Raw genomic sequence first — 22,613 nt, forward strand, 5'->3', positions numbered from 1 at the left:
TTAATTACATTATAAAGTGATGCATTAATGTTTGATTTTCATGTTTTAAATTCCATTTTCTTCTTATTATTGTATATATTTGTTTTCAATGATCAAAGCATGAACATGAATGGGCAATTAGCCACATTACCATAATTTAATTATATAGTGTGATACATCAATGTTTGGTTTTTTAAAGGTTTTTAATTTTTTTATTTTATTAATTTCAACAGTTATTTTGTTTTTGTTTTTCTATTTTGATTTGTTTCATGTAACTATTGGTTTTGTGTTTTTATTTTGATAGGAAAAACTGTTAAAAAATAATATAAATTATATCTTAAAACCTTACATAACAATTTAAATTATTAGATTGAAATGATTTTTTAATATGGTATCAAAGTCTTAATAAAATCAAATGATCACGAGTTTGAATATTATCATCTTTATTTATTTGATATAAATTAAGTACAAGATAATGTTGATTCATGCAAGTTTCAAACCTAAAGGGTTTTCACTTGAGTGGCTATGTTAGTAAATAATATAAATTATATTTTAAAATTTCACCTAATAGTTTAAGTTATTAAATTGAAATATTTCTTTGATAAAAACCTTTAATTGTCATCTAGTTTATTTCACCTTATTATTTATTTATTTATAATGATTATAAGTATGATGGATTACTGCTCAACCATTTTATTAATGTCTTTTTATATCATTAATTACAATGGTTGGAAAGAATTATTTTATAGTCCCTTTCTATTTTGATTTGATTCAATTAATTGTTAGTTTTTATAATTGATGTTTTAATTATTTTTTATTTTATTCTTGGTTTCAGTTAGTTTGATTGATTTTTTTTTTCATTTTTAATTTGTATTAATTAAACACTAATTACCATTTTCGTATTAAAAAATTTAAATAGTAATTTCTATAGAATCTCTAGTCATTGTTACTATTCTTTGAATTAATTAATTTATATCCGGCCATTAAACTTTTCTTCTTTTAAAAATGATTATTAATATGTATAATATATTAATAATAAGTTATTTTCAATCCTTTTAATTTATCTTCATTTTATCATCTTAAGTGTTTGCTTAGGTTTAGAAAGTAGCTTTTGGGATTTACAATCTCACCCACCCCTGTTATGAGTTATGGGTTTTTTTTTCAACAAAAATAAAAAAACTAGATTTACACAATCCATTATAGTTTAATAATTATTAATATCAAAACCCGAAACTAATAACCTGATTTAAAATATTAACTTGATTAAACTCATTTAATAAAATATAATTTTTAAAGATCTAATTAATCCAAACCAAACTCTAATAAATTGATATCTTATAAATAAAAAAACAAGATATTATTATTATTTTATGAAAAATAATTAACCCAGCAATCTATATTTTTTTTTCTTTTGCAGGCCGAACCAGCCATATGATATGATACTAAGTATATGTTAAAATGATTAGTGTATCCACAAAGAATTGACATTAGTTATGCCACTACAAGCAATCATGCTAAAAAAATATCCAGATTCCTATGTATAAATAAAATAATCCCCTTCTCGATGGAATAATTTTCTTAATAAATACGAGTGGTGGTGGTTGACTAACAATATTCACTGCACCTCTTTTATCAAGGAGCCATCGCATCTCCTGTCATTTTTTTACTATACTTTCTACATGTTTGGAGAATGTTGGACTGACTTGGAGGCCAGTTCTATCACCACGGAATTTTCTCACATGATGGGCTGTGGTGCTCAGAAAACCCTTGGTTTCTTCCTGCACTGTAAAGCAATGGTGAATCCTTTCAACCACCGCTCAAAGTGGACGTATGGGCTCCATACCAATACCATTGCTTGAGTCAAGAATTCAAAAGTTCTAGATTGGAAGAAAACATGAAAAGCCAGTGCTTGGTGGAGCAAATGAAGGCTGGATTTGGTCCACGCCAGGCCTAATCAGCTCTCATTTTCAAATCATGCATCGACAAACTTAATTGCTTGGTTGGTCAAACCAACTAGCACTTTCAGGAAGCAAATTAACCTCAGCCAAAAATTACAAAGAAGTAAGCACACAGCTGGGAGGTAGATTTTATTCACAATTCAGAAAAAGAAAATTACTTGAACCCATTAAAAAAAAAAGAGTCGAATTCTTTCGAAGGAATTCTGTTACCAGCTTCCTCTACAAGAGTTTCTTAATATTGGAAATTAGTGTGGTTTTGGGCACGGCACCAATGATTGCATGTTTCTTCTCCCCATTTTTGAAGATGATGATAGTTGGAATGCTTCGAATTCCATACTTGGTCACAGTAGAAGGACTGTCATCGGTATTCAACATGAAGCACTTGAGCTTCCCACCATATTCTGTCGATAGTTCAGCTATCACTGGATGGATTATTCGGCAGGGTCCACACCATGGAGCCCAAAACTCGACCATCACGGGGCCATCAGCCTCGATGACAAGTGACTGCCATGTTTCATCAGTCACTGTAGGAACTGAGATTTGAGAATCAAGGAAATTAGAGGTCAATTGTACTGTGATATGGAGAACTCATTGGAGGGCGTTGTAGAAACAGAATAACAGCAACAACATGAATGAAAGTGGTGTGGGGTAACTAGAAATAGAGATCATTAGTGGTATAATTCAACGTATTTCGCAGCCAAGTGAGAACATGTATGGTAATTAAAGTTCTAACCTGGAAGCTATTCCTGCATAGAGGTCCTCAATGATTTTTCATAAATATGTTAATTGCTTTGAGAGAAGAGAAGTTAAACCCAAAATAATATATATATATATATATATATATATATATAAAGAAAAACAGGAGCATGAGTTAGTGTTTGGTACACTGGATAAAGATAAACTAAATAAGATGATATTTTTGTGAAGTTGTGTCGTCTATTTTTGTGCAGTATAAAAGTTATTTTTGTGTTGTTTAAAGTTGTTTTAAAATACTATAAGATTAATGTATAAAAATAATTATTAATATAATTTTAAAATTTAACTTAAAAGTTGATTCAAAATCAAAACTAGATTACGAGTTGGGAGGGTTAACCCGGATTAACTTAAATCAATGTAAGAATAAATATAAATATTATCATAATTATAAAACCTAACTCGGGTAACCCGAGGCAAGATTCAAGTTACAAGCAGGGACAGTCAACCCGAGTTGACCCAAATTAAATATTAAAAAAAATCAAAGCAACCCTAATTTAACAAAAAAATTCAAAAAAAAATTCAATTGGTTTTTTTAATATTTTATTTTAGGTCGACCCAAGTTTTTTATTAAATTAATTTTTTTTTTAATTTTTTAAATCCAGACAGATCTAAGTCTCGGATTAACCAGATTTCATTGAGTTTCTACCGATGATAAAATAAAATGAAAGTTGATTCAGGATAAAAACTAGATTACGAGTTGGGAGGGTTAATCCGGATTAACTCAAATCAATATATAAATAAATATAAATATTATTATAATTATAAAACCTAACTCGGGTGTTAACCCGAGGCAAGATCCAAGTTACAAGTAGGGACAGTCAACCCAAGTTGATTCAAATTAAATATTAAAAAAAATCAAAGCAACCCTGATTTAACAAAAAAATTCAAAAAAAAATTCAATTGATTTTTTTTAGTATTTTATTTCAGGTCGATCCAAGTTTTTTATCAAATTAATTTTTTCTTTAATTTTTTAAATTCAGACAGATCTAGATCTCGAATTAACTAGATTTTATTGAGTTTCTACCGATGATAAAATAAAATAAATTATTTAGTTTAGTCCATAACACTCCAAATACAATATAAGAGAGTTACTTATCCAATTCTGTGCAGCATTCAGTCCAGTTATTTGAATGCAAGATCAGAATGCGTGTTGAAAGACTCATTTAGTTTACTACCTTATATGACTAATTATTGGTAATTACATTTTAACAGGAAAGCTGGAGGATATTCAGAATGTTTAAATATGTCAGAAGTTAAGGAATGTGGTAGCAACATGCCATTTTTTAAAGGTACACATCTAAACCAAATTCAGAAAACCAAATGTTGATGGCAAGTGTTGTAGAGGATAGTAATAAAAGTTATTTTTGAAAGGATTTTTTATTTCAAAATATATTAAAATAATATTTTTTATTTTAAAAAATTTATTTTAAAATCAATGCATTAAAATAATTCAAAGATATCAAAAAAATCAAAATTTTCCAGTAGATGAGCCATGTCAAAAAAATAAAAAATAAAATCAAAATTTTCCAGTAGATGAGCCATTATGCAAATGAAAAAAGAAACCAAAGGAGGAGCTAAACAAGCCTAATTAAATTTACTAGTTTGAGAAAACCACTACATCTAGGAAGAGTATCAAGCGGGCTGGGTCGAAGCGTTACTAGATTAGACACGAACAATACAGTCCAAGTTCAACAATATTTTATCAGCAGATAAAAGAGATTGGGAATCATAAAACAAAGAACCATATAGTTAAGTGTGCGGCCATTTCAAGAATCGAGGACACCAGTTAACGAGGAGGAAGTTAGGCCATTTTGCGACTTAAAATAGTATCAGAAATACAGAGGTTCAAATCCAGTATTTCCTAAGCTTTCCGTGAAGTGCACAGACCATGCCAAGCCTTAAAGACGTATGGAAAGTCTGGTCCCAGAGAACTATTTCGAAATTTTCTCCTCATGTTGGCTACAAATTCCTAGCAAACCAGTGTTATTGAGAGGGTAAATGGAGGTCTGACAAGTTAAAGAAATACTTTAAAAAAAAAAAGTTCAGTGTACTCAGAGTAGAACCAACGAGAACAGCTTAAAAAAGAGTGAACTTCCAAGAGAAATGGTGCATTTCAGTCATTAGAAAAATGCTGCTAGGATAGTGAGGAAGCTAGCATGGCTTTGTGAAGCTCAAAAAGAACTTCAATGCAGCTGCCAGGTTTAGCTAATATCAACCAGCAAAATCAAAATGCCGAATATCAGGTCAAAGTTCACACTGCTGTTTTTCTAGATTTGAATGTATAACTAGTTAGGTGACTTGAATTTTACAGAAAAATAGCGCAATTGCACCAGAGCTCCAGCAATCGTATTTCATGTAGAGGGAAAAAAAAATTAATAGAAGATTCCATCAGATTTTAAGGAAAACATTTGACATTAAAGTTACCACGAAAACAGTTTTTGTTTCAATAGAACCTTGATATTCTATGAACAAAGGAAATGTCAAGAGCATATAAAGCAAAGAAGAAGCCACAATTTCTTGAAAAGTGTACAAGGTTTGCAGTTGCCCACATTGGCCTAAGCTAAACTTGAAACATTTGGACACCCAATGTCATCTAAAATGGACATAATTACAGGAAAACCTTCCTGGATGTGATGAAATCACAAAATAACAAGAGAAAATGCCTCCAACAGCACAAGCTCATTGTCAGACCTCACAGATTTCTCTCTACTACGCAAACTCCACCACCCCTGCCCTCTCCCAACTCCAAATTTCCCTGGAAAAAAAATCCCTTCTTCATAATTGATAACCCAATCTTTAACATTGTAGTTGCGATCTCCGTCCACCATCAATTATAACCACCCGTTCCTCATCAGATTTTTGTCACACTAAACATTAGATTTAATCTCCTATTTTACTGATCATGAAGGTGTATTTAACATTCTCTGATGCAATTTTTGGTTCTAGAATTTCATTTCTCTGATCCAGGTCTTCCTTAAACCCCATTTGCGAATATGGCTCCCTGTTCCATCCTGCCTTACCAAGTTCGTTTCTTGAAAATAAAGAACATCTAGACATGCCCTGATACGCACTAAGAAGAAAGATTCAATCTCCTATTTCAATCATAAGAAAGCTCTCTTTTTTAACATTCTTGAATTCATTTCTTACTTCAACCCTCCACTGGGCAACATTGGCCCTCCTCCCCAATCAAAGGTCATTTCTCGGGTATCGAGACATACTCTAATTTACTTAAACCCCATTTACAATAAATTGGGTCTTTGAAAAGTTAATGTTGTTTATCACTGAATAAAACTCAAAATCTTGAGCTAAAAAGACCCCCTTAACTTGGTGCAGTAATCGGAATCAAGATAGCACAAAATCATAAACAATGAATCAAACAAAAGCACTGGAAGTAAAATAACAAGACCAAATTATAAGAACCAAATTAAAATAAATAAATAAAAATTGAAAACTTACTATCAACAACAGTCTCTTGAGCTTCAGACACAATACGAGAAAAAACCTTAGGATTCCTCCTCGTATTAATGGAAACCAACGAAGTTGACAACTTTGAACCCATTTGGATCCTCAATCCTCTGAACTCGGCAAAGGAAGCTGCCACTGTAGGCTGAGGTGATGACATCATAATCACAGACTGAGGATTTGAGAGGGAGCATTTTAGGCGTGAAGAAGGGTAAGAAGATAGAACCATCGATGAGACCATTTTGAGAGCTTTTAGTTGAAAGTGAGTTTTCTGTGTCTGTGGTTTCTTTATCGAAAGTTTGGAGAGGAAGAATGGAGGAGTTGTAGCATGTGCCAAATGGTAAGGACTTGGGATTAAGAGGTTTGTTTTTTTTGTTATTTCAGGTTTGAATCTTTGGTTGTTCATATAATAGTCATCGGAGATTTACATGGTTGTTAATTTTAGGACTCGTGAGATTAGTCGTGCTGTGTGTAAACTGACTCGAACACCCAGATTAAAAAAAAAAAAAAGAAGAATGGAGGAGTTGGAGAGAGAGGGATAAAGAGAAGTATAAGAAGGCGGCAGGACAAAGCTTTGAAATGCTAAATTCCCTCTGTTATTAACGGCTAATGTCAGTTTGTACTTTGGAATTTTTAAGGTTTGTTCTGGATGGAGAAAACGGTATTCGCAGTCAGCTTGCTTGTCAATAAAAATTAATTCCTTTTATTAAATGATTTTAAAGATATTTTTTAAATGATTTTAAAGGTATTTGCTGTCAGATTTGAGGGTTTTTAAAAAAAATCGCAGGACCAGTTTTAAGAGTAGCATTGTTTTACTCGATATTTTTTTACTTTGAAAGATCTCAATATATTTGGATTAGTTGTAAGCAGAGTTCAAGGTTGAAAAAATTATTATACTGTGAATTTTGTAAATCACATTAATTATTTTAGATATATATATTAAGATAAATTTCCAAGCATTATAAATTATCAATATTAATGTACGGAGGTGTACTGTGTTGATTTGACGAGTTGATATAAAAAATCTAGAATCAAAACTTGACTAGATATGGGTTTTAATTTTAATTAAAAAATATATTAATATAACTAAACTTGATTAATTTGAGAGGTTGATGGGTAATTCAATTGACTTAGTAAATCCCAATTTAAAATAGACTAAATTAGCACCACAAAACTTTTTATAAAAAATAAAATGAAATAATATCATATTAATAAAAAAAAATACTTATTTAGTTTGACCCAATAATCTAATAACTTGAATTATTTTACACATTAGATTTTGTATCGAATTTGACAACCATGCATCTATATATAAATATATCTATTATCAGTCTAACAACTACACTGTACCAATCAATGCATTTAGTATTTTTACTAGAACCAATTTGAGGGTCAATTTAAATTTCTGGTTATACTTAAATTAATAACTGGAGGGTTAGTTTAAATTTTTGGTTATACAAAAACAAGATATTTAGATAACACTAGCATTTTAATGAAGTAAGAAAAATATGAACTTCGAGTTATTAATTTGATTAAGTTTAATAAATTTGGTTAATTTAATAATATAATTAAAAAAAATTAACATTAAATAAAATAATAAAAAATAGCAATAATTAAATATAAAAAGTATATTGTCAATACCATAATCAAGAGAATAAAAAAATTATTGGAGACTCATCATTGCTTCTCCATAGACACCACCTCCATCATTAAAAAAAAAGAATTACTAAGACAAATCCAATTTTAATGTGAAAAGCTACATGACAATAGTGAAAATGATGGCATATGCCATCAAAGTAATAATCCATAGCCCAAACAAAAAAAATATTATAAAATAAGCATTTCATCCTTATATATTAATTTATTAATTTAATTTAATTAAAAAATAAATTTTTTTAAGAAAAAGTTAAATTTAACAAAGCGTTATAAATAAAAAGCCTCAAGATAACTTGGGTCATTTTTAAAATTAGTGTAAAATGTTATAAAACACAACTAAAAAAATTATACAGTCCAATATTCAATTTAATAAATGTTGAATGATAAAACTGAAAAAAACATGAGTTTTTTAAAAAAAAAGAGAAACCAACCTAACTTAGACAAATCTCCTGAACCTGAGTTAATTTCTCAAACACACTATTTTTGAAATTCTAGACTCTGGTTCAATCAAAAAATTTAATTAACAACCAATTTAATATTGAAGTATACAATCTGAAAAGAATATCAATTTAAAAAAAAAAGTAAAAAAATAGTAATTAAAAGAATAAGAATCAAATATGATATAAAAAAATAAAGAATTTTGAAAGAACATCCAATCTTAAAAATTATCAATCAAAAGAATAGAGACAAATCTGGTAAATGAAAAAAAGTTGAAGGATGAATTTTTTAAAAAAATCTATTTTTATAAATTATTTCAAATAAAGCAAATAATAATCCAAAAATCATGGATCAAATATGAAGGAAAAACATATCTAATGATTGCTTTTAAAATTCAAATGGTGAGGCAAGAAAATGAATGAGAAAAGAAAGGAAAAAAAAAAGGATTATCGATTTCAAACTAGAAATTTATAAGCCACACATATCATTAAAAGATGAAGAGTTCACTGAAACGATTCAAACATCATCAAATACTCCCTCATGAGTTGCCAAAAATCACTAGTGCTTCTCACTCAATGGCGCGTGCACATAAGCCAATTTTTTTTTAAATAACATTTTATATATAATATTTTATATTTATTAAAATATATAATTTTTCCTCAGTTAAGTTGATTATAATAAAAAAATAAAAAACCTATGATGAAAATTAAAAAAAAATACCATAGATATAAGTTTAATATTATTTACTTTTAAGAGTAATTTAATTATTTTATTATGCATGAAAAAAAAACTTGAGGTTTACAATTAAATAATTTTGCTTATAAGACTAATTGAGTTATTTTACTATACTAAAAAAACATGAAAAGATTGATTGTTCCTAATCAATTAATAGACTTTAAAAAAAAGAATTATATTACCCTGATAGCTAGTTAATTGATTTTTTATAATTAAAAATCCATCATTACACATTTACAATCCTAATGTAATGAGTTGGGTGTATTTTTTAAAATTAATAATAATAATTTAGGTTGGTTTAATGCTTCTCAATCTGTCCCTTTATGTTGGTACCAGACCAAATTTCCATCTCTATTCCAATTGAATGCAAGCCCAAGACCAAGACCAAGCCCAAGACCAAGCCCAAGACCAAGCCCAATACTAAGCCCAGGACCAACCTTATAAAGAGTGAGCCCAATCCCAAGCCCAGGACCAACCTTATAAAGAGTGAGAGTGAAATATTCTTTGCTTGAGGAAAACGCGCCGTATCAAGACAGACCAACAAGCTAAGCAGAAAAGCAAAAAACCCACCAAAACCCACCATGCTTTCCGTCTCGGCAACAAGGCCATTGACATTCAAAATCTCTCTTCCATCTCCAGCCTTCTCTCTCAGAACCCACATGGAGTCTACACCAAGAACGCACTTTACCTCTGCTTCACATTCTCCTCAAACAAACCCTGATACTAGTGATGGGTTTACCATAACTTTACAGGAATGGCAAGGATGGGGTGCAGTATCTCCACTCCCTGCTAAAGTTGTGGAGATTGTTAAGGATTTGAAGCTTTTGGAGAAAACAACTGAGGTCCAGATGAGCTTTAGTGGGCATCGTGGCAAACTAGAGGTAACAATTTTGTTAATGAGCAAAAAAGGATGGATTTGATGTAAAAGATTCGATTTTCATGTGTTATGTTGTGTGGCACTGTCATGAAAACAAAGTTTTCGTGAATAGCATTTGTCTTGGGTTCAATTCACTGAGGTTTGTGTTCTTGTGAATGGAAAGATCGGTTCTCTTTGTTTATTTTGCGTGGTATTTGATATATTCAAATGGAGCAATTGAGAATTCATATAGATTTTTTTGGGGTGATGAGAGTCATTATTTTGATAAGCTATAGTGTAGTTCCAGTGGATGTGTTTCACATGGCTGAAAGTAGTCTTCTTCTTTTTTTTGTGTATATTATGCTGTGAACTAGGGGGATTTTGGAATGCAAGAGAACAAGAAACATAGAGCAACATATCAGGCCTTAGGTGATTCTGAGAAGAAGCTCCAGTTCTTTTCAGCTCGACAGATAGCTTGTCGTTTGCTTGGAAGTAGAGGTTACCTCTGCCAGAAGGTATGTGATTGATGTGCAATGGTAACATTTTCGTGGTGGTGAGTCTGGCCTTTTAATGGGAATTAGTATATTTATTTGCAGTGCTGGCTTCCTCTAGAAGAAGATTGTATGTGTTCAAAAGTCAAGCCCAGCTCTCTATGGCGTGGCATAAGGTTTTGGTTGTATATGCATCCAAAGGTTAGCATGTCATGCATTAGTTCTTGTCCTGAATGTTGTGACATCCTTTGTGGCCATCAAATGTTCGATCAACTTCTTGCAGGATTTTCTACGACAAAACAACACTGGAAAGTTGTTATGGCAAGTACTTGGTGTTGAATCAGCTACCTTATGCCTCTATGGGATTGCTGAAGATGAAGAAATAATGTGGAATGCATGTAAGATTGCAGGTGTGTTCAATATATGCTTTGCAATACACTGATACAACATGTATGTCTGCTGTGTCTGTCACTTCTTTTGACTGCTATGAGAATCTATTTCTGCTGGCCAAAAAAGATGCACAGAAGCTTCGAGTATTTTAAGCTCTCCATGAAGAACTTTTACGAAGTCACTATTTATTCAATGTATGGTCATTTGATCAAATGGGTTTTATATTTATGTGCTGGAACTTTATTCGCATTCTTTTTTTAGCTAAGGCGATGCAGTTAAGTAATTTTCCTTATTTGAAAACTTTCTGCTTGGTGTTTATTTCCTCCCAACTCCACATGTTCAACTTGCAGAACCACTGGTTTAAGTGCTTGATGCAAATTGCAGGAAAGGACAAGGTTTTTTGCCTTTATCCCAACAAGAATGTAGCGACAAAATCAGTGCAGGATGCTGTTTGTCAGGAAATTTCAGCTGATCCAGAATGCAACACAACCATGGTACTCTTTTCTCACAGCTTTAGTGTAATTTTTGTGTTTATTTGGTAATATCTTGTCTTCGATGGTTGTAGAAGATCCTGACATTAAATGAATAAATATATCCCAGGATATGGACTATTCTGAGCCTACAAAAAAAAAATCCTTAAATTCAGGATGAAATTTCTGTTCTCAGTTTGAAAGCTCTCCTCTTCTTTCAGTTCAACTACGTGGTAATACTTATATTGCTTCTCTTTAACAGGCAAATGAATATAAACCTTTAAATTTCATTTTGATTGATGGTACATGGAGCAACTCTGCTGCAATGTTCAACCGCTTAAAGGTAATACTTCAAAGCACCTGCTCTGTACCTTATCTTTTGTCTAGTGTGTAGCAACTTGAATTCCAGGTTAGACAATTCTTAGGAAAAAAAAATGTGCATGTTTTTTCCTTCATTTCATCTTCTTCTATATGCCACATGTACATGTATAAATTTCTGAACCCTGGCACTAGTTGTTACAAGAGCATGCTGGTTTTGCTACCATACCCTTATATTATAAATATGGGGATGTTCATAATAAACCTTAAGCTGTTTTCTGGATTTCACTGGCCTGTGTGTTCTCTGTGCAGGAGAAGACAAAGTCAGTATGGGGAGTGGAGGATCTTCCCTGTATATCCCTCTCTGCAGGTGTATCTACAATGCACAAACTTCGGTGAGATATAAAACATAGCCTGATCTCTTCTGTAAGGGCTTCTACACATCAACTATTTGTATTCATACCCCTAGTGACTCCCACCACTTTCTTCTCTTCTCTTCTCTTTGGCCTTTTGCGAAGCCCTTTCATGATATTGAACTTACAAGTAAGTGTGAATGGCATTTTATTGGCAGGCCTCAGCCATCATGGGATCGTACCTGTACAGCTGCAGCAGCCATTGGCCTGCTGTCCGAGCTACAAGTACTTCCACATTTCAGCTCCTATGGATTGGATAAACAGAATGAAGCGCTGGAGAATGCTGTAGATGTTTTATTAGAAGCACTAACTGCTCGACGTCTTAGGATGGGCCGTTCCATAACCCGAAGACTGAGGCACAGCAGCAACATCTGCTAAGGCCAACCTAAAATTGATATTATTTATCTGCGGGAAAAATGTTAAAACTACTGAGGTATTCTGCAAATACTTAATTGAAATCTTTTTAATGAAGGGTGGTTATAAACAGATGAATGATTTTTCATATCTTTCCAGTTCTGCTGTCAGTGCTGCTATTATTGACTGCTTTTATGTCTCTCAAAATGGAATTCATTCGTCACCAAATTCAACTTTGGTTTTGTCTTCAGTGCCCATTCTTCCCCCAGCAGCATGCTCGAGCATTCTCTTCAAGCAACAATCTCCTTAACGTTAAGTTGTTCTTTTTGTTATAGGTTACTGCGTTTCTCTTTTGTCCATGATGCAGCCTTGTGAGGTGCATTTTGTAATTTTGAAGCGGCACCACGTGGTTTTTCCCTTCAACCTCTCATTGACTTCTGAATTCAGAGAATGATGGGATACTGGATAAATCTGAGAACACTGGTACTAATTGAAGTCATTTAGCAGCGTACTTTATAATCAGCTCCTAGTTCCTATTATGTCAAATTAGAAGACTATGGGAGAGGTGGAGGGCATCATTTTCAATGTGCAGAAATAGCTGCAACCAGAAAGCATCCAATAATGTAGTGGATTTTCTTCCCTTGTGTACTTCTGAGAGTTGGTTCACTTTGATTTGACTTTTTACACTGTAATGGATAACAGCATCTTCTAACCCCATATATTGCAGCAATTTCGGCTCCCTGTTTCTGGCATTTATAATTACGTGAATTACATAAGAAATGTTTTGGGGAAATGTTTGTAACTGCTGCAATCCAACAGTCTTATGGTTCCTTTTATTACATCACATTAAGGGAAATGTTTTTCTTTTCAGTTTAGACAATCATCAGTGCAGGGATTTTGCAACGAGCAATGCTTTAAGCTTTGTTGTGTTTCTGTTATAGATATCTTGAATGATTTCTTGGTATCATATTACAATGGTTGAGTTGTCTGCTTGAAATCTGTTGTAGCCTTTCCTCAAATGTTTTAGAGTAAACTGTTAAAAGGTCACGACTCACAAGCTTTTGCGAAATGGTTGTCTGGAAATTGGAACTGGATTGCACTCTTCGCTTCCTTCTGATACTGAAATTTCCTCAGCTGACCTAGCCTGTGTAGCAAATAGGCAGTTACAGGTATGCTATTGGGCTGGTGGTGCTATAGGCCCCTGCTTGTGATTTGGATTTAGTTTTGAGCTGCTATTTGGAGGTGCATTTGTTGCATATGGAAGTATTTGTCCTCTCTTTAGGTTTTTTTGCTGCCTTTTGAGATCAATCTACTGTATTATTAATGTCCAAAGAAAAAGGAAATATAAGAGGGCATGTTGAATTTATTAATACTTGAATTAATAAATTTCTATGTTAAATTTAATGATTTATAACTAACAATTTAAGCAATATGCCTGTGTTAGTGTTAGAAAGCTGATGGTTGCTTGCCACCATGACAGGTTCATGGTTGTTTGCCTAAACTCTTTCACCACCACTCGTGCAAATGTTCTTTCCGGCTAAAAATAGTAAAACAGAGAATACGATAACACTGTTTTTTGGCAGCAAAAGGAAAAGAAAGGAGGGTCATTTCTGGTCCAAGGAGAGTTGGAGATCAATTTAGATCTCCAAAATTTTATTTGTTTTTTTTTAAAAAAAAAAACAAAGCTAAAAGAAAAGGAAAAGCATGGCTAGTAATTTTAATCCATGGTTTTGTCTCATTTGCTTCTTCTTCCTTGCCGGACTTGCCACCTCTTCCTCGTTCATTTCCTGTATGAATCATATACCATTCATATCACATCATAGCATTGTATTAGCATAACATTTTGGATTTAATCTCATTAGTTCTCATGTTGGTTTTCTATCCCTCTATTTGCAATTGAAAAATGCAGATGATGCACTTGATGCTCATGGAGGTTCCAGCCGAACCCTCCTTCAGATGAAAAAAGGTTAGTTTTCCTTCTATTTATCCATTTTTCTTTTGGGAAAATTGTAATTTGATGAACGTACATGATTGAAAAGGAAAAGGATACAGAGAAATCTGTTTGTTTCTGCAGAAACAAGCAGATTACTAGGATTTGCCTAGTTAATATGTCAATGACAAGAAAGTTAAACGTTTCTCCATTTCATCCCCCTTTTGTTAATTGTTTGTTATTGATTCTTGATCTGATATTTTAATTTCTTGATTATTAGCGTTAAGGATAGAATATTACTGTTGCATCCCATTTGCTAAGGTGATCAAACATGTACAATTTTTGCATTGAATCACTTGCCTATCTTTCTATGCTGAAGGACTATTTTCTTGGAGAAACTTAAACCAACAGCCGATATATTAGGGTTGATACATTATGGGGTTATTATCAGTAAAACATGGCCCTATGAATTCTCATGTTTTCCTCAATTTCCCACTATTTGCAGCATGCAACATAAGCTTTGAAAATTTGGACTACAGTGTCCTCACTGACAAGTGCAAAGGACCCCAATACCCAGCCAAACCATGTTGTGATGCTTTCAAGGAATTTGCTTGCCCTTTTAGTGACGCCATAAATGACCTGGAATCTGACTGCGCTTCGACCATGTTTAGCTTCATAAACCTCTATGGGAAATACCCTCCTGGCTTGTTTGCCAATGAATGCAGAGAAGATAAGAATGGTCTAGATTGCCAAAATGTGGAACAATCTAAAAAGAGTGGAGGGGTTCAAATTGCAGCTACTCAATCCTCAGTATTGATGCTCACAGCAGGACTCACGGTGTTGTTGATACAATTGTTCTAGACTGTTCAGAGTGGATAGCCATTCATTTCCTAACTGATACACCTTCCTGTCTCAAAGTATTGCTTCATCAAATTATGGTTTCTCTATCATTGTTTTCTCCACCTCTGTGCTACAGTTTGGTATTCTTTTAACTACTAAATGGTGCATAATCTGCTATCCAATTCTTTCGACTTCGACAAGCCATGTACTGTTTTACTGTAAACCTGTGTAGCTATTTGATCAAAAGACATTCCTGAATATTAATGGATGTAACATTACTATAAAGCTCTAGTGTCCATTTGCTTAGTTGGATTTGAGAAGATCTCCATATGCTATCGACCTGGGTTATCCGGATTATAGATGTTCACTTGCCACCTGATATAATTAAAGATTCTGGTGTTATGTCAATGTCTGTCGTCCCTCGAAGAACTTTGAAACTGCAATGTCATACTGCAGTAGAGCAGATGCTGCCAAATTTGCATATCTAGTAATAGTTCTCTCTTTATATTACTTATAAGGGCGAACATGATTCTTGTAGCAAAGATGTGTCATGGAAACATCAAGTATCATGTGCTAGGTCTTCTGAAAAAACATGGACATTAGAGGGAGGACCACACATGATATGACAATTGGATGAAAAAGCATCTGGACAACATCTGTTATTGCTTCCAAAACAGTCCTATAATTTTCTTCCCATGGCCCCTTACTTTCTGCGGCCGTTCTCTATCAAAATGCCAACTGAAGGGTAGCTTTTGTCTATTCCCAAATAACTGTACTGTGAGACCCTTTTTTTATCCATAACCATGTCCATTCCTTGCACAAGTAAAATTGTATCCCTCATCTCTTTGTAGCAATTACTATGTAACTTCTTTGTTTTTCAATAATAAAAGATATCCTCGAGTCAATTTACATATTTACACATCAAATTCTTTTAAAATCATCTCTTTTGTGAGAATATTTAAGAGTATAACACTAATTACTTTTCAAAATATTTTTTATTTGAAAATAAATTAAAATAATATTTTTTATTTTAAAAAATTATTTTTAATATTAATACATTAAAACAATTTAAAAACATAAAAAAATAATTTAAAATAAAAAAACTTTTAAAAAACATGATTTCAAACACATCCATGATCTCCATGACAAGATGTGTTTGGTCTTTTACCTTCATCAGTTTAATTAGTTTATAACCAGTTTATTCGAGCTTTATTCTCACTGTACAAGACAAGAGCATTCCCTTCTCGAACAATACACCACTCACCTCTCCACTAATCCAACAGTAAGCTCCTTGCACCTTTCTGGTCACTGTCACCTTTACCCCCATTTATCACTTTCAACGAAAGGGCAAGGAAAATAAAGTAAAAACCTCTTGGGAGCATTGACTACTCGTGGAAGCGACTAAAAGAGGAAGCCAATAGTTGTGTGAATTAGACCCATGTTTTCAGTTCACATCAAGCCCTCTGTAAAGTATGCTGCGACATCAGGCTCAGGCATGCTTGCAGGCCAATGAAATACCTCACCGAAAGAAGAAAAGCAAAAATCAACATCACGATCAAGAAAAGAGAAGCAAGCATCAACAGTGTGGCAAGAATGGTAGTGTCCATGGTGGATATCTATAATTGCGGCATGATCAGCAATTTTATCATCTAACTATGTCCATAAATGTTAGAAGCAGTTTGGCTCGCACAAAATGCCTGTGATGTGTATCCATTTTTACCACTCATTTTGCTTGGCAAGATGGAGCATGATAACATTTTGAAATCAAGAGCTAATATCTGTGCCTTGTGATTCAAGAATAAACGGTGTTTCGTGTGGAATAAATTCAGATTTGAGATCTCAAGACCTTGGCTATTATCCTGACTAAGCAATAAGCTTAGAATATTTAAAAAAAAAGAGTGTGATCACTGCAACCAATCAATAAGTTCTGGTATTTAGGTTGCGTTAATATACTTGTGTTGGGAATCAAGAATACTTGATTTCAAGTTTTAGGGCATATTGTAAGTGTTTTAGGTAGATTTTTAAAGTATTTTTATTTAGAAATATATTAAAATAATATTTTTTATTTTTAAAAAATTATTCTTGATATCAAAACATAAAAACAATATGAAAATATTAAATAAATATTAATTTAAAATAAAATAAAATAAAAATTCCAACTTTTTCATATCCATCGCTTTGTTTTTTGTTTCCTTTTGTCTTTTTGACCATTGAAGGTAGCACCACCTCTAAGATTTGTTGTAGTTGGGTTCAAATTCAAAGATTTTGCTTCGTTCTTCACAATTCTTTTTAAAAAAACAAGACACCACTCGATCATTTGGACCATCGATCCCATTCTTGTTCCACTAAATTTAGTTTAGCTTGTTCCAAAGTAGACTGCAGACTACCATCGTGTTTTTGAAAACTGCAAGAAAACAATCTCAAGCAAAAACATGGTGTCAAGAACTTGGCACATTCTTTGTGTTAAAAGATCAAGATTTCAGGCAACCCCAGATACCCAAAGCAAGAGTTTGGTGCAAAATTAAGAACTTAGCTTTTCCATTCCATAGAGAAACCAATCTACTTATCATCTCAAGCTAAAATTATAATAATAAAATAATGTTTTTTTCATGTGAAAAACAACATGGAATGCATAGAAGGACTTGACTTTTAGCTCTCATCCTTCAACTTAGCAAGGATAATGACAGTTTGTCCTCACAATTCAAAGAATATTCTTTGCAATTTAGAATTTCTTTTTGGGACTTCTCCATCGGAACCATATCTTTAAGTGCTCCAAAACTCTGTCATCCACATACATGATATAAAACCCATGATGCCTGTCTAACTTGCAATAAATGGTAGCTGAGATCTGTTGGCACTTGACTTTGGAAACCAATCGTTTTATGACGTGGCAACCCGAAAAATAATAGTGAAAGTAGCACAAAGAAAAATCAGATATTTGAATCATGAGCAGGACAGACAATTCGAGTGAAAATACCATTACAAAATCTCAACTCAGGCATTACAGTCCACCCAAGAAAAGAAAAAAAAGGTCAAACTTTCTTTATACTATCTTTTTTCCCCCTCCGGATTAAAGAGAAAAGATGGGTATTAGCTAAAATTAGTGCTGCTAATCAATATCATCCTTGGAGCTATCAAGGCCAGATGACTCTCTGTCTCTCATCTCTTCATCTGTGAGCAGTGATCAGTGTTTCAATAAACCTCAGCCCATCAAACCTTGGTGTAAATTTCTCCATGGAAGCAGGTCCTTGTTGGTCTTTGTTTGACACAGCTTCCTGGAAAAGAATAAAGAATCAAGCTTCTAGATTAATAGTGTACAAACACAAAAATCAAACGCAAACTAACAAATAAGCTTGAAATATATCAATAAAGGAAAAATCAAGCACCAAAAGGGACGGAATAGGATTCCATGGATTTCAAGAAGACCAAAATTGAGAAACTGGAGTTCTTGGAAAAGAGAGGAAAAGGATATTTGGCTTACAAGAAAGTAGAGGCAACAGAGAAGATAAAAGGCAAAATCTTTACCAACAAAGAAATTTCAAGAAAACAGGGCAAGTCCCAACAGAGAAAACAACAAGGAAACCAAATCCTATGAAATATTTTCAAGAAAAGACACAAACCCAGAATTCTCTTGTCAACTGTCTTACCTTAACATTAGAGTTAAAACTAGGAGAAGAGGAAGAAACAGAGAGGGCAGTAGCAGAAGCTGCAGCAACCGAAGCAGCAAAAACACTTGATTTCTTCATTGGCATGGTGATTTGCCTGGAATTCAAGAATTTGGTAATTGTTTTCTTGGAGAGAAGGCTAAGGTGTAGATAGAGATTAAAGAGAAGTGAAATTTGTGAAGAACATGAGGCCAGTGGTGGGATTTATAGAAGGTGAAGGGTAACTTTCGAAAATTTACGCGGCAACTATCCCCTTCTCTGGACATTAAATTTACAATTTTGACTTCGAATTTGTGCCTGAAAATATATTTTTTATTACTAATTTGTCCTTCAATTTGAAGCTATTTTAGGCATTTTTAATTAATATGTGGACACCGATTTATAAATGGTCTTCAAGAGTGATGTTATCATGCGTGAATTTGATGCATTGACCAGGTCGTGGTCAAATTTATTCAGCACATGGTATGGTTGTGTTGGAGGGATTTTTTAAAATATATAAATAATCAAATAGATGGATTGTGGGTTAAGTTAATTTTTTACCGACATAAAAATTTTGATAATCATGTGATAATAATTATAATTTTAAAATTTGATTTGATGTGATAGATCAAACCAAAACTTGGCTAATTTAAGATAAAAATGGAGTTGAGTTTGTAAAAAAATAAGGGTAATTAAAAACATAACTGATCCAATGATATAATTAAAAAAATTAAGGTTAAATTAATCAAAACTCGTGACCCGAGCCTTGGACTGGGTTCACCACTGAATTGGGTTTAAAAACACTGATGATAATAATTTAAAATGAAAAAAAAAAAAAGATTTTGGTAAAAAGAAAGATGATAAAATCAAGTAATTTAATTTAATTTTAAAAAAATATTCCTTTAAAAAAAATCTAGCAAAGACAAAGACAATTAAAAAATAAAAACAATTGGTGTTATTTTTAAAATAATTGAAAAATCCCACCGAGAAGTGAATTAAAAAATAATAAAATATTTTAGGATAAAATTAAAAAAAATAGTTTAAAAAAAAAACAAGGAAGCCTAATTAAAGTTAGTAAACCTACATTAATCTTTGAAATTTATAAGCTATAAAAATTTAAACTCGGGTTAACTAAAAAGCTAAACACCTTAAATGTTTTCAAAATAAAACAATAACAATAAAAAAAAATCTAAGAAAATCTTGCAAGGTAAAAGAATAGGAATAAATAAATAAATAAATATATTATATTTAATAGGAAAAAAAACTCATGAAGTATTAAATTGTAAAAAAAATTCAAATTCAAAAATCATCTTTAATAAAAACAAATAGTAATTAAAAAAATGAGAATCAAATTTAAAAAATAAAAAAATTATAAGTGATGAAATTAAAAAACATTTAATTTCATTAATTATTGTAAAAAAAATAAATTCAAAATATTAAAGATCAAATCTTGAGGATGATATCTTGAGGAGTTGATTTAATTGTTTGAAAAGAAAAAAATTTACACACACCTAATAACAATGATGCGAAAAATGCACCACCGTTTCTTAAAGGAGACATAAAAGTGCTTCAATCAATACCCTAAAAGCTAGGTTTTGGCTATTAAATAGTGTCACGCACACCTTTCAAAAATGTCAATATTTTTTTTTGATTTATCAAATTATCTTACTACTCTGATGATATTCAATAACTATTAAATAATCAGATAATCAAATGCAAAATGAAGCGTTAAAACACTAAATTGTTTTAGTTTTATATAAAACATTCTAACATATACATAGCCATTTTTTTAAATATAACTACCTAATAACAACTATACAAAATGCATCACCGTTTCTTGAAGGGGACATAAAGATGCTTAAATCAATGCCCTAAAATCTAGGTTTTGGCTGTCAAATGGTATCACACATACCTTTCAAAGATATCAATATATTTGTTTTTTTAAAAAAAATTATCAAATTATCTTACTATTCTAATGACACTCAATAACTACTAAATAATTAGATGTAGAATGAAGCATTAAAACACTAAATTGTTTTAGCTTTATATAAAACATTCTAACATGTATATTGCTATTTTTTATATATATAACTATGTTGATATTTTATAGAGTTAAAACTAAACTCTCTTCTTATATTTTATTGTAAATTTATTAAAAAAAAGCTATGAATTCAAAAATTAAGTTTATCTATAGCCTATCATGTGTATGTAGTTATAGATTAATGGAGTTGATGCATTTTGATAATTACTAGTATCAAATTAGGGTCCAGTAATCTATATATGAAATATTATAAGTATGAAAATTATGCAATAACTTTCCATAAAATAAGATCTTGCTATGCATGTACTGTGTAAGCTAATCACTTTCAAGTCAAAAGACCAATTTGACACTCAACACCATCCTCTAATAAATTAAATTTTATTAATACTTCTGGATTAAATTCAATTAAAGAGTTGTAAGAAGCCTCTCGTAAATTAGACGAATCCTAATGATTTGATTGGAACTCGTTAATGATGGATATTAAATAATTAATATTATAAGAAATGGAAGGGTAGTTCGGTAAAAAGGAGAAATTTTCTTCTAGAAACTGATGAAACGGAGGGAGGGCAGTTAAGTAATAAAAAAAATGAAGAAAGGTTTTTCGCGGCATGTCGAAGTTGATTTTTTTCGAGACGACTTGTTCGGGAGTTAGTCCCCCATGATAGGCTGATTTTTTCATGTAACTACTCAATGACTTGTCGACACGTGTATGGACGACATGGGACCACGCAAGCATCTCAAAGTTGTTGAAAAAGAAAGACTGCACAGGTGTAATACTGGAAAAGCCATGATTGATAGGTTTTGCGAATGCATGAGCTGGAAGATATTATTAAATGGTTTTTGTTTGGAAGTTGTGGTGTTAATTTTTAATTTTTATTTTGATATATTTTTAAATAAAAAATATTTTAAAAAATAATTCTTACAGACAAAAATACTTCTACTTCAAGTTAACTAACTAAAGCCTCGTAATGTCAAGCCAAACACAGCATTTCTGTCGGAACAAAACAAAAACAAAGTAAAGTAAAAAAATGTGAACAATTCAGGGGTTTGCTGAAGGGTAGTATTGTCATTTTGCTAATGTATTGTGGTGGCATGATCCATGAGCTCATGATTCTCCTATTCCTGCGGTTCTTCTTGCTCGCGTGACCAGATTATGCGTGTCGTACCAACTGTCTTTGGTCCACCACTATAACGACTTAAAAATAAAGTCAATAAAATATTATTATATTATTTTATGAGTTATTGGGTTGGTCAAGCGAATTGTTTTTATTAATTATTTTAATTTCTTAGTGCTAATTTAAACGAGTTTAAATTAGAATAATATTTTAATTAATTCAATTAACACAATTCTATTTCATCTTCACACTTATTCTCTTCGAAGTTATTATAAATATAATAAGATGAATAAACAAACAATGAGTGCCATTTTTTAAATTATTTTTTCATAATATTTATATATATATATATGGACTATCATATTGATGAAAAATTTATTTACCATGTAATTTTATTCAAACAATTTTAACAAATAAAATTCAACAAAATCTGACCAGCTAGAGAATATATGCACAGAATGATTCCATCTTCCAAAAAGCTCAACAAATGCATAGATCAGCCAATAAAATATCCAAATATATCTCTAAGTTGGAATCAAAAGTTGAATAATATTTCTAGTCAACCCCACATGATCAACCATTTGAAATGACAGGAAATTAATTAGAGTAAAGTTTAATGTCAAAGCTAATTCACAATAACTTAGTGGGCACCAAATAAAGTTGGAGCCGACAAGGCAAAACATGACCATTCCAGATCACATACGATGGATGCTGTGAGCAGGACAACCCCATGAATGAACCTATATATATTCATAGCTTTTATATTT

The 22,613-nt window shown here is 31.9% G+C and overlaps 3 protein-coding genes and 1 long non-coding RNA gene across 8 annotated transcripts; 2 read left to right on the plus strand and 2 right to left on the minus strand.

Annotated features, from left to right (window-relative positions):
- Positions 1–1,913: 1,913 nt before the first annotated feature.
- LOC105134564 (thioredoxin M-type, chloroplastic) lies at positions 1,914–6,768 on the minus strand. 2 transcript variants are annotated; one of them, XM_011039020.1, is made up of 3 exons: positions 6,677–6,768; positions 6,150–6,472; positions 1,914–2,470 (listed from the first exon to the last, which is right to left on the minus strand). In XM_011039020.1, the coding sequence occupies exons 2-3, from the start codon at positions 6,394–6,396 to the stop codon at positions 2,157–2,159; spliced, it is 561 nt and encodes a 186-aa protein (XP_011037322.1). In that variant the 5' UTR covers positions 6,397–6,472; positions 6,677–6,768; the 3' UTR covers positions 1,914–2,156. The 2 variants fall into 2 exon arrangements, with proteins under 2 accessions (XP_011037322.1, XP_011037323.1); XM_011039021.1 differs by having other exon boundaries at positions 6,150–6,479; positions 6,683–6,737.
- A 2,712-nt stretch (positions 6,769–9,480) lies between these two features.
- LOC105134565 (DTW domain-containing protein) lies at positions 9,481–13,144 on the plus strand. Of its 4 annotated transcripts, none has more exons than XR_844014.1 (9): positions 9,481–9,865; positions 10,215–10,355; positions 10,437–10,532; positions 10,615–10,741; positions 11,106–11,215; positions 11,454–11,534; positions 11,822–11,904; positions 12,081–12,355; positions 12,436–13,144. XR_844014.1 is itself a non-coding variant. In XM_011039022.1 (8 exons), exons 1-8 carry the CDS (start codon positions 9,566–9,568, stop codon positions 12,298–12,300), a joined length of 1,158 nt encoding a protein of 385 aa, XP_011037324.1. In that variant the 5' UTR covers positions 9,481–9,565; the 3' UTR covers positions 12,301–13,144. The 4 variants fall into 4 exon arrangements, 1 of the variants encoding a protein (XP_011037324.1); XR_844015.1 differs by having other exon boundaries at positions 12,528–13,144; XR_844013.1 differs by having other exon boundaries at positions 12,612–13,144.
- Positions 13,145–13,527: 383 nt separating this feature from the next.
- Positions 13,528–15,612, plus strand: LOC105134566 (GPI-anchored protein LORELEI-like). The gene is made up of 3 exons (XM_011039024.1): positions 13,528–14,065; positions 14,186–14,242; positions 14,712–15,612. The coding sequence occupies exons 1-3, from the start codon at positions 13,981–13,983 to the stop codon at positions 15,065–15,067; spliced, it is 498 nt and encodes a 165-aa protein (XP_011037326.1). The 5' UTR covers positions 13,528–13,980; the 3' UTR covers positions 15,068–15,612.
- Positions 15,613–17,961: 2,349 nt separating this feature from the next.
- Positions 17,962–18,930, minus strand: LOC105134567 (uncharacterized). Its single transcript, XR_844016.1, has 2 exons — positions 18,694–18,930; positions 17,962–18,321 (listed from the first exon to the last, which is right to left on the minus strand). It is a non-coding gene; the product is annotated as an uncharacterized LOC105134567 (long non-coding RNA).
- Positions 18,931–22,613: the final 3,683 nt, after the last annotated feature.

Source organism: Populus euphratica, unplaced genomic scaffold (genome assembly GCF_000495115.2).
Source record: "Populus euphratica unplaced genomic scaffold, PopEup_1.0 scaffold213.1, whole genome shotgun sequence".
Classification (NCBI taxonomy): Eukaryota; Viridiplantae; Streptophyta; class Magnoliopsida; order Malpighiales; family Salicaceae; genus Populus; species Populus euphratica.

Coding starts and splice junctions, on each gene's coding strand:
- LOC105134566 (XM_011039024.1), top strand. CDS start 13,981: ATGGCTAGTAATTTTAATCCATGGTTTTGTCTCATTTGCTTCTTCTTC. Junction 14,066..14,185: donor CTCTTCCTCGTTCATTTCCT/GTATGAATCATA, acceptor TGAAAAATGCAG/ATGATGCACTTGATGCTCAT. Junction 14,243..14,711: donor CCTCCTTCAGATGAAAAAAG/GTTAGTTTTCCT, acceptor CACTATTTGCAG/CATGCAACATAAGCTTTGAA.
- LOC105134564 (XM_011039020.1), bottom strand. CDS start 6,396: ATGGTCTCATCGATGGTTCTATCTTCTTACCCTTCTTCACGCCTAAAA. Junction 2,471..6,149: donor TCAAGAGACTGTTGTTGATA/GTAAGTTTTCAA, acceptor CTCAAATCTCAG/TTCCTACAGTGACTGATGAA.
- LOC105134565 (XM_011039022.1), top strand. CDS start 9,566: ATGCTTTCCGTCTCGGCAACAAGGCCATTGACATTCAAAATCTCTCTT. Junction 10,533..10,614: donor GGTTGTATATGCATCCAAAG/GTTAGCATGTCA, acceptor AACTTCTTGCAG/GATTTTCTACGACAAAACAA. Junction 11,535..11,821: donor CAATGTTCAACCGCTTAAAG/GTAATACTTCAA, acceptor TTCTCTGTGCAG/GAGAAGACAAAGTCAGTATG.